At 37.1% G+C, this 16,062-nt stretch overlaps 1 protein-coding gene across 2 annotated transcripts in view; it reads left to right on the top strand.

Annotated features, from left to right (window-relative positions):
* Positions 1-15,528, top strand: part of LOC149576020 (oligoribonuclease-like) — a 70,328-nt gene extending 54,800 nt beyond the window's left edge. For both annotated transcript variants that reach the window (XM_089816137.1, XM_089816136.1), the window contains exons 7-8: positions 14,630-14,720; positions 15,040-15,528. In XM_089816137.1, the coding sequence (XP_089672263.1) occupies positions 14,630-14,720; positions 15,040-15,155 (207 nt within the window). In that variant the 3' untranslated portion in view covers positions 15,156-15,528. The remainder of the gene's footprint in view (positions 1-14,629; positions 14,721-15,039) is intronic.
* The last annotated feature ends 534 nt before the right edge of the window (positions 15,529-16,062 follow it).

The raw sequence follows: 16,062 nt of genomic DNA on the forward strand, positions 1-16,062 counted from the left end.
CAAATGCATTTATAAAGTCAATGTATTCATCGAGAACAAGGTCCGGTCATACTGCCCACTTGGTGGTATCCAGATGCACCTCCTAATTGTAAATACAAAATTTATGCCTGGTTTTCCACCCTCGATGATAACATAAATATAGGGTTGAACCAGTCTGGTATCACCATTTGTATATGCTCTAATCATGTCATGCCCCCTTCTTCGTACTAGTGTTTTGGCACTAGGTTAATCTATCTCCACATCTGGATAGATTAACAACATTTGCTATCAAGATGCCTACTAGTCACATTGGAGGTTTTATCATATGTACTTCAGTATGTAATTTAAGTATGTGGATAAAGTCACTTTATGTTATAAAGTCATTTACTTTATAAAGTGACTTAAGTGACTACAGGGCAAAAATTGTGGTTTATCCCACATTCCTTGCTTCATTGTTTTTCCGTCACTTCGAGGTTATAAAAGAAGGGGCTTGCATTGGGATTTACAACACAAGAATTTATGAATAGAAATATTGTGAGTTTTGGTTGCTTTAATGTGACTGGTCTGAGACTATGAGGACGAAACCCCTCAAGTTTGGAGACTCTAAGGGAGTTGGACGTCACCCCAATCTTCCTTATATTCAGTATTGTATTGGTTTGGGCAGAAAAAAAATTGGCAATGGGAAAGATGTTCAAAAAAATGGAGTATATGGAGCAAGCAGCATTTGAGCAAGCTATCAAACTCACAGTTTGAATCCCATGTTTTTTTTAAAATTCTAGTGGTAAAACCGTTGTATGCAAGAACTGGTGTCTGAATGAAGAGACCAAGGGAGAATACCGTAGTGTGGAAAATGAGAATACTAAAGGCACCGATTCAGTTCAATAGCAGAACCGTCTACGTTGGCATCTGCTACACACGACAGTTCCTCATTAGCGTTGGGAAGTCACAAGAGAGTTTACTTCACGGGTTGGGTGTAAGTATAAAGTTCACTAGTCGGGAAGAGTGCGAATTCCGCTGGTGAGTGAGTGTTGGGTGTGCCACGACAACCATAGGAAGCTCGGGTCCTTGTCCACCGTAGTAGGGAGCTTAGCCCGATCAAGGAAAAAGGTCACGTCAAAGCACGCGGGGTCTAAGATACTGTTAGCCGTTGGTACCAAACAGTCGGGTTTTTTCCTGATGATGGAGCAGACGTTTTGGTGATGAGTCAGGGTGTTGGTAGAAGTGAGGTGGAACCAGTCCAGTAGTCGGGATGTTCTCCAGGTTGACTGTATGTATGCTTCGCCAATTATTTTAATATTGCATTGCTCCTGGATACTGTTCTCGAGAGTTAATATATTTAGTTATAAGATTGGCCATTTTATTACTCATGTTGCAATGTTAAATGTATTGGAGACCCTTTTGAGCCCTGGTTATAGATTCAAGTTTTTTTTGGTTGTTTAACAATTCCCAATACATCAATTTCTGCAACTAACTTCTACAGTAATATTCAACATTCTGTACCGAGTTGGACTTCTTGACAATTGTTCGATAAAATTACTTAGTTAAAATCTCAAAACTCTGCTATTAAAATTCAGTGAAGTTTATTACAAATCATCTGATGTCATGTCCATGTATTTTACAGTGGATATTTAATGCCATGTCTGCAATCGACATTCAATGCCCTGTATTCCCATTTTCTACCTCATTTAAAGGTATTTCTTTTTTTATCTGAAATCTGATTTAAAGGTATTCCAATGAATCTGATTTATCCTGAAAAATCCTCCTATTTCTTTCTTTCCATATTTCCCATATTACTATCGAGGGACATATTCTCCAAATGCATTCAAAACAATTCTTTCTCGCTCCCCTCGGCCATGCAATGAAAAAGGCCTTGAGGGAAGAGCTCCAAGGACCTTCCCATCCCAACTTTCCTTGAAGATGACTCCAACATTGTGCTGTTATCTCACAATTTAAAAGTAAATGGTCTACATTCTCCTGATCCTTTTCACACATTACACACTTTGTAGGGCCATGGAAACCAAATCTTCTTCTTATCTCTTTTGTTAAGATCCTTCCTTGAATTGCTAGCCAAGCAAAGGTGCTGGCCTTTGGGAGAATTTCTTTGCTCTAGCATAAGTCCCCTGCTTCAAAGCATTCATCAACCCTACAATCTAAAATTTCATATCCCACCTTAACTGAATATTTACCCAATGTTGCTGCACACCAGCTTATCCTATCATCTTTATTTAATATGCATACCTTCCTTCTCTTAAAAATCTCCTTTAGGGATTGTTGCTGTCCCTCCAAAAGGCCTTCCACTCGCCAGTCTTTCCAAATCCATATTTTTCCAAGGACCCCATCACTTTCCTCTATATAATCTCTAACATTCCTGCCCCATCTTTCACATAAATTCTGTTTCCACTGTTCATCACTTAATTCCTCATCTAAGGATTTGTATCCATTCCAAGAATCCTCCTAGAACTTTGCCCTATTTCCATTTCCTATGACCCAAGATGTATGGTTAGTAATAACATGCTTGTATGACAGCATAAAATTCCATATGGCTGACCCTCTTATCGGGTTTTTAATAGTTAAAATTTTTATATTCTCATTAGAATCCAAATATTTAGCCTTCAGGATCCTCATCCAAACTTGCTCAGCATCATTTGCCATCTGCCACACTAGTTTAGCCCCTAAGGCAGTATTCATTGTAGTCTAGTCCCTAATACCTGCCCTTCCAAATTTTTTAGGCCTACATATTTTTTCCCACATAAGTAGTGGCCATTTTTTCCCTCTTCTGCCCCACTCCAGAAGAATTTCTTAATTTGCCTTTCCACTAGATTAATCATCTTTTTCGGGATTTTTAAGCACATCATTGAGAAAATCGAAACTGCTGAAACAACAGATTTTAACAACAAAATCCTTCCTGTAGAAGTTAGCCACTTACCTTTCCGGCCTTCCATCTTCTTCAAACACTTCTCAACTAAGCCTTCCAAACTTCACTTTTATTTTGTCCTTGGAACAGAGGAATTCCCAAATATTTACTCGGCAAAACACCTTTTCTTATATTCAAAATTCTTTCTATAGCTCTTTTCCTATAAAGGGGGGTGTTAAAAAAGAAAATTTCAGACTTTGCCCAATTTATTTTCTGTCCTGAAACTTTCCCATAGATTTCTAAAGTTTTCTTCATTAATCTAGCTTCCTATTCCGAAGCCTCCCCCATGAGGAAAGTGTCATCCACAAACTGTAGATGTGAAATAGGATCTACTCCCCTTGCCACTTTAGCCCCTTTCCATAGACTTTAACCCTTCTTTCCTTAATTAGCCTTCCAAGACTTCTGCTAAAATAATGAATAGGAAAGGAGATAGAGGATCACCCTATCTTATCCCCTTTTCCAATTCAAAAAAACCTTGAGGGCTCCCATTAACCAACACAAAGAACCTAACTGAATTTAAATAACCCTTTTCCCAACTAATCCATTCCTCTTTGAAACCTAATTTTTTCAAAACTTTAAAATAAAATAAACTCTTTTTACCTCATCATAAGCTCTTCTTATATCCAACTTGACCATCATTTTGCAGAGTTTGTTTGTTCTAATTGAATAAATCATTTCATGGGCTATAATCACCCCTTCAAAAATTGATCTTCCTGGAGTAAAACCACTCTGTTCCTCTGAGATTACATCTTTTAGTACCTCTTTTAGCCTATTTGCCACCACCTTTGATATAATTTTATCTACAATATTGCATAAAGAGATAGGTCTGAAATCCTCAAAGGAGTTACATTCCTCCTTTTTTGAAACAAGGGCTATAAAAGTGTTATTTAGATCTTTGAGAACAAATCCACCCTTTCTAGATTCTTCCACCATCTCCCAGATTTCATCTTCAATGCTTTCCCATATGAATCTAAAGAAACTCCCTGTGAAACCATTCGATCCTGGACTCTTGTCTTTCCCCAAGCCCCAGAGCGCTTTATTACTTCCTCGTTAGAAACCACATCATTTAACCTTGTATTTTGTTCATCTGTAATGCACTTTTGAATGCTTTCCAAAACCTCCTCATCTAAAACCTCATCCTCAGCCTCTGATCTTCCTTTATCCTTGAAGAAATTCGCTGCAACATTTTTTTATCATGATAGGGTCATTTTCACCTCATCCCCTTCATTTTTAATTGAGAAGATTTTATTATGAGCTCTTCTAACTTTTATTGAGTTATGGAAAAACTTTGTGTTCCTATCTCCTTCCTTTAGCCATGTTTCCCGGGATTTCTGTCTCCAGAACACTTCTTCTCTTAACAAGGTTTCCTCATACTCTTTTTTTAGCCACTTTTCATTTTAAAAATCATTCTCATTCATTCCATCCTGAATTATTTTATTGTTCAAGATTTTCAATTCAGCTTCCAAATCTTCTTTCCTTTTAAAAATGTTTTGAAATGGTTCTCTATTCCACACCTTCATTTTTCCTTTTATAAATTGGAGCTTCTTAAATATTTTAAAAGCCATTGTTCCCCTCCCTCTTTGGAGCATCCTTTCACCACCCTTCAACCATTTCCTTAAAACCATCTGCCCTCAACCACATAGCCTCAAATTTAAAAGGACATCGATTCGGGGTGAGTTCCTTCTGTAATCTGAGACTAATGGGGAAGTGATCAGACCCATGGATAGGCATAATCTCCGCATCTACAAACCAATCAACTTTAGCCCAATCCCCCCCCAATAAGAACCTATCCAATTTTTAAGCAATATTAACAAAGCCTTGCCTCGAGTTGTTCCATGTAAACTCTCCTTGTTTAAAGGGAATATTGATTAGTCCATTGTCCATCACAAAGGCTTTTGAAAAGTCCTCCTGTGAAATTGTTTTCCATCTGGATCAATGCATTGATTGTTCATCTTCCCCTTTTTTGACTTTCCCCAATCAACACCTTAGGTTTTTTACTTTCAGATTTTCCAATAGTTCTGTATTCTTTCAAAATCAAATTCTCCTCCATCCCAAAAAAATCTTCCTCCTCTTCAGCCCCTCCATCTGTTTCCTCACTATTCAGACTCTCCTCTGAGCTTGATTCCCCTGATCTTCCTTTTAAGTTTCGGATTGGGGAGATTTTAATATCCTTAAAAACCTCCCCGATCCCCCTATCCATATCACCCTCTTGCCCAATCATGTACTGTTGATTCACCTCTCATTCTTTATGTCCTTCACCTAAACTTTCAAGCCTCAATATCAATTGACATTCTCCCCTCCGAGGTTCTTCCATTCCTACCTCTTCCCTGCACCTCCTTATTTCATTTTTGTTTGCATTTCTGTCTATCCTTCCATTTTCTTCCACTTCCCTTGCCTTCACACCAAACCCTATCTCAAGAGTCTTTGACCCCTTCCTCCTCTGCTTGTCTGTCTCGGCCATTTGTTTATTATGTTGTAAATTTAAAACTCCTTCCTCTACTCCCAAATCCATCTCCATCACCTTATCTTCAACCATAAACTCACAGCTTCTCCAACCTTTTTCTTGAAAGTTATTTGCTCTTGTTTTTACTATCATCACATTTTCTATTTCTGCATTATCCCTTTCCCATCGCTGGTCACTCTCCCCCTTCTTCATTTCTAAACTTTTTGCTATCTCTGTTGCCCTCTTCAAAAGTCTTTCTAGTTCCCTTCCTTTGTTCCGTCCCTCTTGTTTGCGTTCTTCCGAATCATGTTCCTCATTTAGACAATATTCATAGACCTTTAACCCCTCTTCCATAGACATTGGTTGTCTCCACACTACACCATCACTATAAATCTCAATCATTGCCGGGATTGAGTGGCTATCATTCCACATTATGCAAATCCTTGGGAACATTTGCAGGGTTTCTTTATCCACCATTTCTATTGCCTTAATAAAGGTTCCAAGTTTGCTTCCAATCACTCTATAGCATTGCTCCTGCCAATATTCCTGAGGCAGATTTCTTAACCCTATCCATATCGGGAGTTTTGTTATTACCTCCTTTGTTGGGTCAAAGTTGATGTTCCACTTTTTTAAATAGAATCCATACCCATCCATAAAATATGGTCCACTATTCAGAATCCAATCTCATCTTGTGCTATTTCAACTACTACCATGCAAAAACCATTTTCTAGCATTTTGAAATCTTTCACTTCCCCCCATTTCTCATCACACCATTTTTTAACCTTCTCTATAGCAAACTTTGGCCCTCCACACCCAGAAAAAAAACATTTTTCTCTAGAAATTCACTCCTCTCCTTTACCAGGCTACTATCTAACACTACTTTCTCCACTGTGCATCTAGTCCATTGCTGATCCTCCACCATTTGTTTCTCTTGGTTTTCAGCAGCTTGTGGTTTTCTTAGTTTTTTAGTTATATTTTCAAAAACCACCTTCCCGCCCAAATTTACTTAAGTAAATCTTTGCATCGGGTGAGTTCTCCAGCCATTTTCATTCTGTCTTGCTCTCCCATTATGCCATTTATCCTCCCTATTCTATCCTACCTTCTTCCATTGAAAGCTTTCCCTTAGAGATCTATTCCCATCTTGCCATCTCCCCTTCTTATTCCCCCAGTAAACCCTTCCTTCATGTCTCCTAAACGGTTCCCAACCATTTCCTGGTTCCCCAGACCACTCTGAAAACCTATTGTTTGCTGAAAATCTTCTCTGGTTTCCATTCCACCATCGCTCCCCCATCTCCTTTCCCATTTTGATGAGTAATATTTTGATGCTATGTGCAGATGATATTATATCTCCACTTTTGTGTCACCATTGAATCAGATTTCCGATCTTAGATATCTCTCCCATACATTTGGAACCCATCTATTGTATAGGTACTAAATCGTTCTCTCATGTCTTTGATGGCTTTTCTTACATTTGTAGCCTTGCTTTGATACCATGTTGAATTTCGGATCTCTGCAAATGTACTAAGCACTAAAATTATATTTGGTACGTGTTCTCCAAATGACAGCAACCTCTTATTTAAATTGAGAATAAGTGATGAAGATATGTCCCTTGACGAGACATGTCTATTCATTAATTAGATAATTAATATAATAAAAACTTAGTCATAGTTATATATATAAACTTAATCATATATATATAATATTAATTTCTTTCATATAAACTTATGTCTTATATATGATGAACATGTATATATAAATTATATCTCATATATAATCATATATCGATTTATCTGACATAAGCTAGCAAACATCAACACTTTAGGCCAAACTCAATAGGTGTAGATGCAGGTTTTCAGTCTTGCATTCTGAATTTGTTAAGTAGAGCCTGTGCATACTTAGATTGAGAGATGAATATGCCATGTGATTGTTGCCAAACCTTGACACCTAGGTAGTAGTGCACAAGCCCGAGTTTGGTCATGTCAAAAGACTAACATAGATTTTGTTTGATTCCCTAAATCAACGATGGGGAACTGCTTGTCAAATCATCGACATATATAACTAGAATGATGATATCACTGCCAATAGTCTTTACATACAGATTTGAGCTAGAAGGAATCCTTTAGAAACCTTGATCTATGAGGTACTTATCAATTTTCATGTACCACGCTTGAGGAGCCTATTTGAGGCCATAGAGTGCTTTCACCAGTTTTAGTACCTAGTGTTTTTTATCGGCAACCTTGAATCCAAGAGGTTGTATCATAGACACTTCTTGTAACTCACCATTCAGGGAGGCACTCTTAATGTCCATTTGATGGACCTTCCAGTCACATTGAGCTACCATGGCAAGGATTAATCTGATGGTGCTTATCTTTGTTGTGGGAGCAAAGGTCTCTTCATAATCAATTCCTTCATGCTGAGAGTAGCCTTTGGCAACAAGAGGAGCTTGTACTTATCTAAAGTATCGTTAGCCTTGTACTTGACTTTGTCGACATATTTGCATCTAATGGCTTTCTTTTCTGAAGGAATATTTGCCAGAACCCAGGTGTTATTTTCAATAGGCTATGATGCTTTCTTTGCATAGCTTCTTCTCATTGAGGTATCCCTTTTGCCTTTGGGTATGTTTGAGGTTCATACATACTCTAAATGTTGGTCATGACAGATAAATTTACAAAACTAGAAGGCTTAATTTTCTTTCGATTAGTTCTACTCTCGATGAGCACATTATCATGGAGATCACAAATCGTCTTAGCTCACCATTTAGGCCGGAGAGTACAAATACCACCATCAGAGGTAGGAGGTGCAACATGATTATCATTATCAAACATAAGATTAGATGAATCCTAAGGGAAATCAAGTGGTGAAGCTACATGTCTAGGTGATCCTTCTGGAGAAGGAACTGGTGAAAAGGTAAGAACAGGAACAACTGGAGCCCTCCCATTAGATGGATCTAATGGAAGACAAACACTTAAGTCTAGAGCAGTTAGAGATTGATCCTTAGATTCAATAACTGGAGGAGAACTGAAATGGCCCTTGTTCCTCGTCAAACACCATATCTCAATTGAAGATGAGATGATTAGTCTTGATGTATTAGGCGGTAGGCTTTGTGATTATCGTTGTAGTTGGTTAGAATGAGTTTTTGGCTCTTGGCATCTAACATTTTACATGTAGCATCAGTGCTCTAGAGAAAGGTAGGCTTTGTGATTATCGTTGTAGTTGATTAGAATGAGTTTTTGGCTCTTGGCATCTAGCCTTTTATATGTAGCATCAGTGCTCTAGAGAAAGGTAGTGGAGCCAAAAACTTTGAGATGTTTGATTTTGGACTTACAACCTAACCGGGTCTCTTCTAGAGTCCGCTTCTTGACAACCATTATAGGAGAGCGATTGAGAAGATAAACGATAATGTGGCCTTCTTTAGCTCAAATTTTCTTTGGAACACTTGTGTTCAAGCAGAGACAGGGCCATTTTGGTGATCATGTGGTTTCTATGTTCAATGCCACTGTTTTGTTGAGGGATATAGAGAGTTGTGATTTGGCGCTATATGCCATGTTCATAGAAATGGGAGAAGGCATTGTAACATAATTCTCCACCATTTTTAGTTCTAAGAGTAACAATATGTTGACCATAGTCTTTTTCTTCGAATGCTTTGAATTTTTGAAACAAAACAAACACCTCAATTTTTTGACGAAGGAAATACACCCACATTTTATGACTGAACTCATAAACAAAAAGTAAAAAATACTTGGACCTAGTAACAACAAAAGTAGCCATAGGTCCACAGATATTAGCATGGACTAGTTATAATACCTTAGAAGCCCTCGAGGTGTCGCTATCAGAAAAAGGGGTGCGATGCTGCTTCCCAACCTGAAATTGGAGGCTTGATAATGGTGAGTATCAAGATATGTTTTCTCATCCCCAAAGAATTGATCAAGTGTATGAGATAAGAACACTGAGGCAACACTCACTTGTCCTCAACCAATCAGAGGGCTCTAGTTACACATGTCCAAGCATATCTAATCATATCATGCCAAGTTTACATATTTTTTCGGTGGTTCTCAAAAGCATTGCAATTTTCTTATTGGCCCACAGGGTGGTGCCTTTATGTAATTGGAGCATATTGTGACAACCCTATTAGGGTTTGTAATGGGTTAATCCTAGTCCATGATCTTAAATTGATCTTAGCCCTTCATTGTAATTGATCAACTAGAAAAGGCCAATGCCTCCTCGTTTCTAACATATAAGGGTAGAGAGTAGGGTAGGAGGAGACTTGTTTGAAATTGGTGCCATAATGCTATCAAAGCAAATGTTGATTCATTGCTGGTCTTTATCTTTGATTACTTGTGTTGCTTTGGAGTATTGCATGGTTTCTTTAATTCCTCAGAATAGATTTCATTTCATGTTGATTAGAAGTAGTGTTTAGTTGGATGAAAGATATTTTCGACGTTTCTTTGATGAACTCGCTTAGACCAAACTACTAACTGCTTGCCGATTGTAAGTTGGTCTTGTGTGGCCGAATGACATTTTCATGAACTCAACTTTGATTTTTGCTTACACATTGATATGCATTGATGGATGGTGTAAATGGAATGGTGGTAGTATGAACATCTTACATTATGCTGATGGCTAAAGTAAGTTTAGTAGAGTTGGAAAGACGTTCACAATTTCTTGCATTCTAGGAGTAGATTAGCTTTCTAAACCCTTATCCTTTGAAGTTTGTTAAGTTGAGAGCAAATGGGGAAGTCAAAGTCAAGTCGATATCCATTTATTGAACAATGTAAGTCCCCTAGCGATAATCAACATATCACATTATAAAACTGAGTGGAATCTAGAATAGGAAGGAACCTTGAAGTTGTCTCATTTGAGCACACAATTCATCTATATTGTTTACATACGAGCATCCTTATTCAAGAGAGAGTTGGAAACTTGGTATGTCATCTTGGGATATGAAGTCTTTAGTTGTTTATGTTGCAGTGGAACAAAACTCACATCAACAAGTTCTAGGACTCGGGATTGGACTTGACTCAAAAGCCCAAAAGTCTGACTTAGACTTGAGACTTGACATGGATTTTGTGAAGTAAAAACCTTATAATTACACCATAAAAAAGTTAATGCATTTAGACAAAATAAACGCCTAATTAAACTATAAACTTGTCAATAGAAACACTACACATGTCATACAATCCTCAAACTCTTAAAAATTGAAATTTCACTTTTTGAAATGTATGACAGGTTTTAAAGGCATATTTCTTTACATATGATGATATTCCAATGGAAAAGAAAACCAAACACAATCTACATTTTCATCTTTCCTGCCAAAAGTAACTTAATTTTTCAGACCTCAAACAAGAAGGTTTTATAGTTTAAAAACGAGAATTCTTTGTTTCTTAAAAATGGCTTCGATTTCCTCCATTGCATCCAATTATGCTGCTTTTTTTCTCATCTCTCCAATTCTGCAAGATCTTCATCAGTAAGGAGGACATCATCTTTTTTGTCTGCAGTCCATTTGTCATAAGGATTGATCTCATCCAAGTTGATGGAATCATGTGAAATGTCCTCTACTTGTCTAGTTCAAAGACAGAGGTTGTATACGATGAAGACAAGATCATTGAAGTGCTCCTCAGTCAACTTGTTACTCTTTTTTGTGTGAATTCACTCGTATTAACTCAAATTGCATTTACACCCGGAAGCACTACATGGTTGGGGCAAAATATGGATGGCGAGCCTTCTAAGATTTGGCTGGAAGCACCATAATTCTCCAAAACATAAATCTACAAAACGACATTTAAAAAAAACATAAGAATTAAGTAAAAAATATAAGAATTGGTTTTCTAATTTCTACCTATACTATTTAATTGAAATCTTTACCTGGTTGTTTTTCTATCCTCGATTCCTATGAATTGCTTGAGCTGAGGAAAAAAGTCTTCCCTTTGCACCCTTGTAGAACCTTGAATAGACAAATGAAATAACGAAAATTAACTACTATGTATGTAAAATGAATGTTTCTAGAGAGTCAACATTGCCAAATTTTTAAGAGAATTTTTTTTTTGTAAAACAGAGCAATTTTCATCTACAATCAATGAACAACTTTGTCTCTCATCTCACTATTTGGCACCATCTTATCAATGCATGCAATAAGACCTCCCATGGTCTCCTCATCAACCTTAAATGTATTAGATAAGTGGAATTTTGGGTTCAAGTAGTGGGCCAAGGCATGTATCAGTTGCGGGTGTTGGTTTGTCCATCTATGATCAATGACACAGCAAATGATTTGATATTTTTTTTCTGCCTTAGTAATGCAAAATGGTTTCTTTGGCCTTATCAATGGGTTTATATGGCCTCATAAAGGAACCCATTGGCATGTTGTCTCCATCCACCATATGACCAATCTTGACCAAAGGCCCTATCACCCCCAAAATTGAAAACAATTTTAAAAATTATTACAAAATTAACTTCCAAAAGAAAAACATCAAATAGATTATTTGGTACTAATTTTATGTTTGTATATGTTTCTTTGTTTAATTCATATTCTTTTTTGATGAATGAGTCATCAAAACTTGTTCGTGCTCCCCTTCATTGTTTTTGGAAAGTGGATACTCCAACCAAGCATCAGACAAACGCTTGAGGTGAGGAATTGCTGCAAAAATGCTTTGCAAAGTGAAGAAGTGGCTAAGAAATCATGTCACTCTTGGTTGCACAAGATTCTATCACTTCGTGTGTTTTCAGATGGAAGAAAGAACCCAAGTATGGTTATAGATAAGTTTGGTAACCTGCTTAGCATCTTCAACTGCAAATTTGAGCCAACTGATCCTCCCAATGGCCTCTGACTACATATCCAAACAATGTGCAACACAAGGAGTCCATAAAATAGTAGGATGTCTCTCCATAATAAGTCTCTCTACGGCTACATTTGTAGTTGCATTGTCCATGATGATTTTGGATGACATTCATAACCCATCCTCCTGGGTCACCCCATCCAATAATTCACACAAACTCTCAACATTTTTGACTTCATGTGAAGCATTTATAGATCTCAAGAACACCAATGTGCCATCTGAAGCCACTAAAAAGTTATGGAGACTCCTATTCCATCCATTTGTCCATCTGTTTGATAAGATGTTGTAATCTTTTGTTTGCCATACTTTCTTTTGGTCATCAACCACAAGTCATGTATTTCTTATGGCTTCCTCTAGCAATGCCCTACTCAATTCTCCAGCTGTTGGAGTCATAAACCCCTTACCTGCAACTGTCAATGCATTCACCAACTCTATCCAATATGAGCTGTTCGCAACAGCAAAGGTAAATTATTATAGTACCAAAAGTTTGCCTCTGCTATGCAACCCTCATAATATTTTTCTTTATTCCAAGTGGTACCTTCAAGTGAGGGTTGTGCTCCTGGAACATTGTGTGGAACAAAGAAATTCGATGATGATGAAGGAATCTAGCCAGAAGTAGAGAAAGAATACTCATGATTCACACCGGTACATAAGAACTTGGAGTTGGGCCAACAAAAGAATTCGTCAGGGTACAAACTAGATACATTTTGATTGATCAGTATTGCTATTACTTCCTTCGTCTTTTGGTTTTCACTTTTTTCCATCTCATGCTCGGCAAGTAGGGCATTGATCTCTTCAGCAATCTCTTCAAACTGCGTAGGGAATATCTTCACATTTTGTACAGGCATTTTGGGAAGGCACATTTTGTCCAGGCATTTTAGGAAGGTTGTATTTCAATCTATTAATTCCACCTGTCATAGACTGCTTGCATTCAACACAAGTGACTTGGCCCTTGATAGCTCCCAGTATCCCATACTTTCTATGCAGGATCTTATTTACCAGTCATTTGTGTTGAACTTGAAGTTGCCATTGTCCTTTTGACATGAAAAAAAGTAAGGTTTTGTAAAACTCCAGCAACAATAAAAATGATAAGCATTCATTTAAAATAAAAGAATCCAAAAGCAAGGTAAAAGTGTTAGAATTTAAGGGATGAGGGGAAACAAATATATTTTTTGACAGCATTTCATCTAATTTTTGAAATTAAGAAAAAAGAAAAAGATAATCAAAATAATAATAATTTGTTTGATGGTTTGATCCAGCTTCCATCCCAAAACTTATCTTCTCATCTTGTTTCCTTCTTATTGTTAGTTTGTTGTCTGGCTGGGTTGAATGGACAGAAAAGAGCCAAAAATGTAAACAAAACGAAGTTTGTTGGCTTAGAACACATCTGGTAGGAAACTGGGAGTCCGACTGCAGGACTCTTGAGTTGCCGAGACTTGGTTTGCAAGCCTGGTCAACTCGCCACAGTTGCCCGGTAGATTCACAAGTTTGGTGAGTTTTGCTGAGTACATGGCAAGTCAGCAAACAATGCTGTTGTACATAGAATGTCAGGCCCCCATAAATGGCCTCCATTGTGGCCTTGTGATTATAACGTGTTTGAGCTTCTTGGATAAACCCCAAATGAGGATTCCTGCATCATTCTGATAAAGTGGCCTATACCAAAGGCCCTATCAAATTTAAGTTCTAGCCCTTGTTGTGGAGCGGCCATTTATATATCTGGTATTAATAATTATGGAAGTAATAAATATTATGCTATAAATACAAATCTTTGTTCTTCATGTAACTAGTGGTGAAGCTGGGGGAATCAAACCTCTCTAAGTGATGAGTGCTCCACAGTTGTAGAGAGAAATATCTTCATTCTTGAATCCTTTTATTTATTATTTTGTCTGTTTTTAGAAACAGTTTACAGCAGTCAGCTGAAACTCACAAATATTTATGAAAACTCGATAATAACATTATCTAGTACCACACTCGCATCAATTCCTTCACTCTCCACTAAGCCTAGGTTTTGGTGATGTACATTTTGAGAAACATTTGATCACCAACTTCCCAGATTTAAGAGAGTGTATGTCCAAGTAAACAAAAACAATAACAGCTGTTTTAATAGTCTAGACTCAGTTTCGCCTCCATTACAGTGGAAATATTCCTTTTTTGAATTGCTTATGAGGTCAACCATTTGTATAAGCATGGGATTGATGGGGCAGTGGAGGTGCCCTTGGGGTGTTCCCTCTGCGGGTAGTGGTGTGTCTTAGAATATTCCATCCCTTTCCCATTTTTGGGAGGCGAGCAGACACAGCCTTGTGGAACAGAACCAAATACCAGCCTGCAATTTGAGTGTAGGCTTTTCTTTTTTGGAAGTTGAAAGCTATTTTCTGGCCTAATTAATCTGATATGCTTTAAACTTTATTCTATGTTATTCTTTCACATGCATTACTCCCCTTATTGCTTGGTCTTTCTCTGCAGAAGTACATGCCAAACCTGGCAGCATTTTTTTCACATATACTTGTTGATGTTAGTAGCATCAAGGCATTGTGTTTTCGCTGGTATCCAAAAGGTATGATACCAATTACTCTTTAACTCCCTTTTTTCATTATCTTGTGTATTTTCTATAGTTTATTTATTTTATTGTGGGACCAACATGGTTTCTAATAGCTACTGTTTGACAGTAATAAGTGCAGTTTGGAATTAATTGTTGTTGCACTTTTTAAATTAATCTCTCTGTGGTTCGATATATTACTATATAAGTATTTTTAGATGAGAACTGGTTATATTGAAGCCTAATCTGATTACTTCGGAAATCTAGCAGACTGAATGGTGTATGGGTAGAAATCCTGGGTTTATCTTTTAAATATTTTTTCCTGCTTCCTATTTAGATGCAAAAAATGCCCCTGCTAAGAAGAAGGCACACCGTGCTCTTGATGATATTAAAGAGAGCATATCTGAATTGGAGTACTTGCAGAGGACAATTTTCAAGCCATCTCAGCGGTAAGAAAAACAAATATTGTTGTCTAGTGGACATCTTATTTGTCTACTTACAAAGCATCTGTCCACATGGACATCAATTTTTGTATTTCCATGGGAAATCATAGAAGATGCTTGCCAGTGTGTATATGATTATGTAGTATGGGTTTTGGAGCACCTTCTATTGAAAGCAAATCTATATAATGTCAATGTCAGTTGGGCATGCAAAAGTAAGAGGCACTGTTTTTACTGAATTAGGTGACTGTAGTTACCTTCGATCTCTCTTTGAAGGAATCAATATACCCTGTTTAATATTTTTAATTTATTTTTTTTCACCTACAGGGATTTAATATTTACTCGCATAAATATCTGTTATATATTCCTTACTGTATTTACTATCATGGGTAACTTTGTATCAATTTTTGAGCTATCAAATAATACGAACAAATACCAAAAATCAGGTTTTCCCACAAAAGAGCCATTTGGAGAGTCTTTTTGTTGTTAAAAACTAGCCTGGTAAATTCCACACACTTGCAGGTCACAAGATAATTGTCTACTTGTGGATTGAAAACATTTTTAATCAGTACTTGTATGCGCGTATTTGATGGTTGTAATACATTTGATTATGATGAGAAAGATCTAACTAATGTAAATGTTTGTTTGCATAGTTTGATAGCTGCAAAACAGCCATCTAGCTTTGATTTTGATCAGGTGAATTGTTTGCCCTATTTTTAGTTTTTGTATAGAAATTGGTAGAAACCGGCAAATGTCTTTTGTAAATATTTAGACGACAATTTTTGAGAATTAGAATTAAATTATGGGCTAGCATCAGACTTTTCAGTATAGTGGAGCTCTATCTTTAAGTTTCGACCAAACCATACATCAGCAACTGGATGCAAAGACATTTTTATGTTGGTATGAAGTGAGGCACCAAG

This window comes from Cupressus sempervirens, chromosome 1 (assembly GCF_028749045.1).
Source record: "Cupressus sempervirens isolate cs-2001-9-10 chromosome 1, ASM2874904v1, whole genome shotgun sequence".
In the NCBI taxonomy this organism is placed as follows: domain Eukaryota; kingdom Viridiplantae; phylum Streptophyta; class Pinopsida; order Cupressales; family Cupressaceae; genus Cupressus; species Cupressus sempervirens.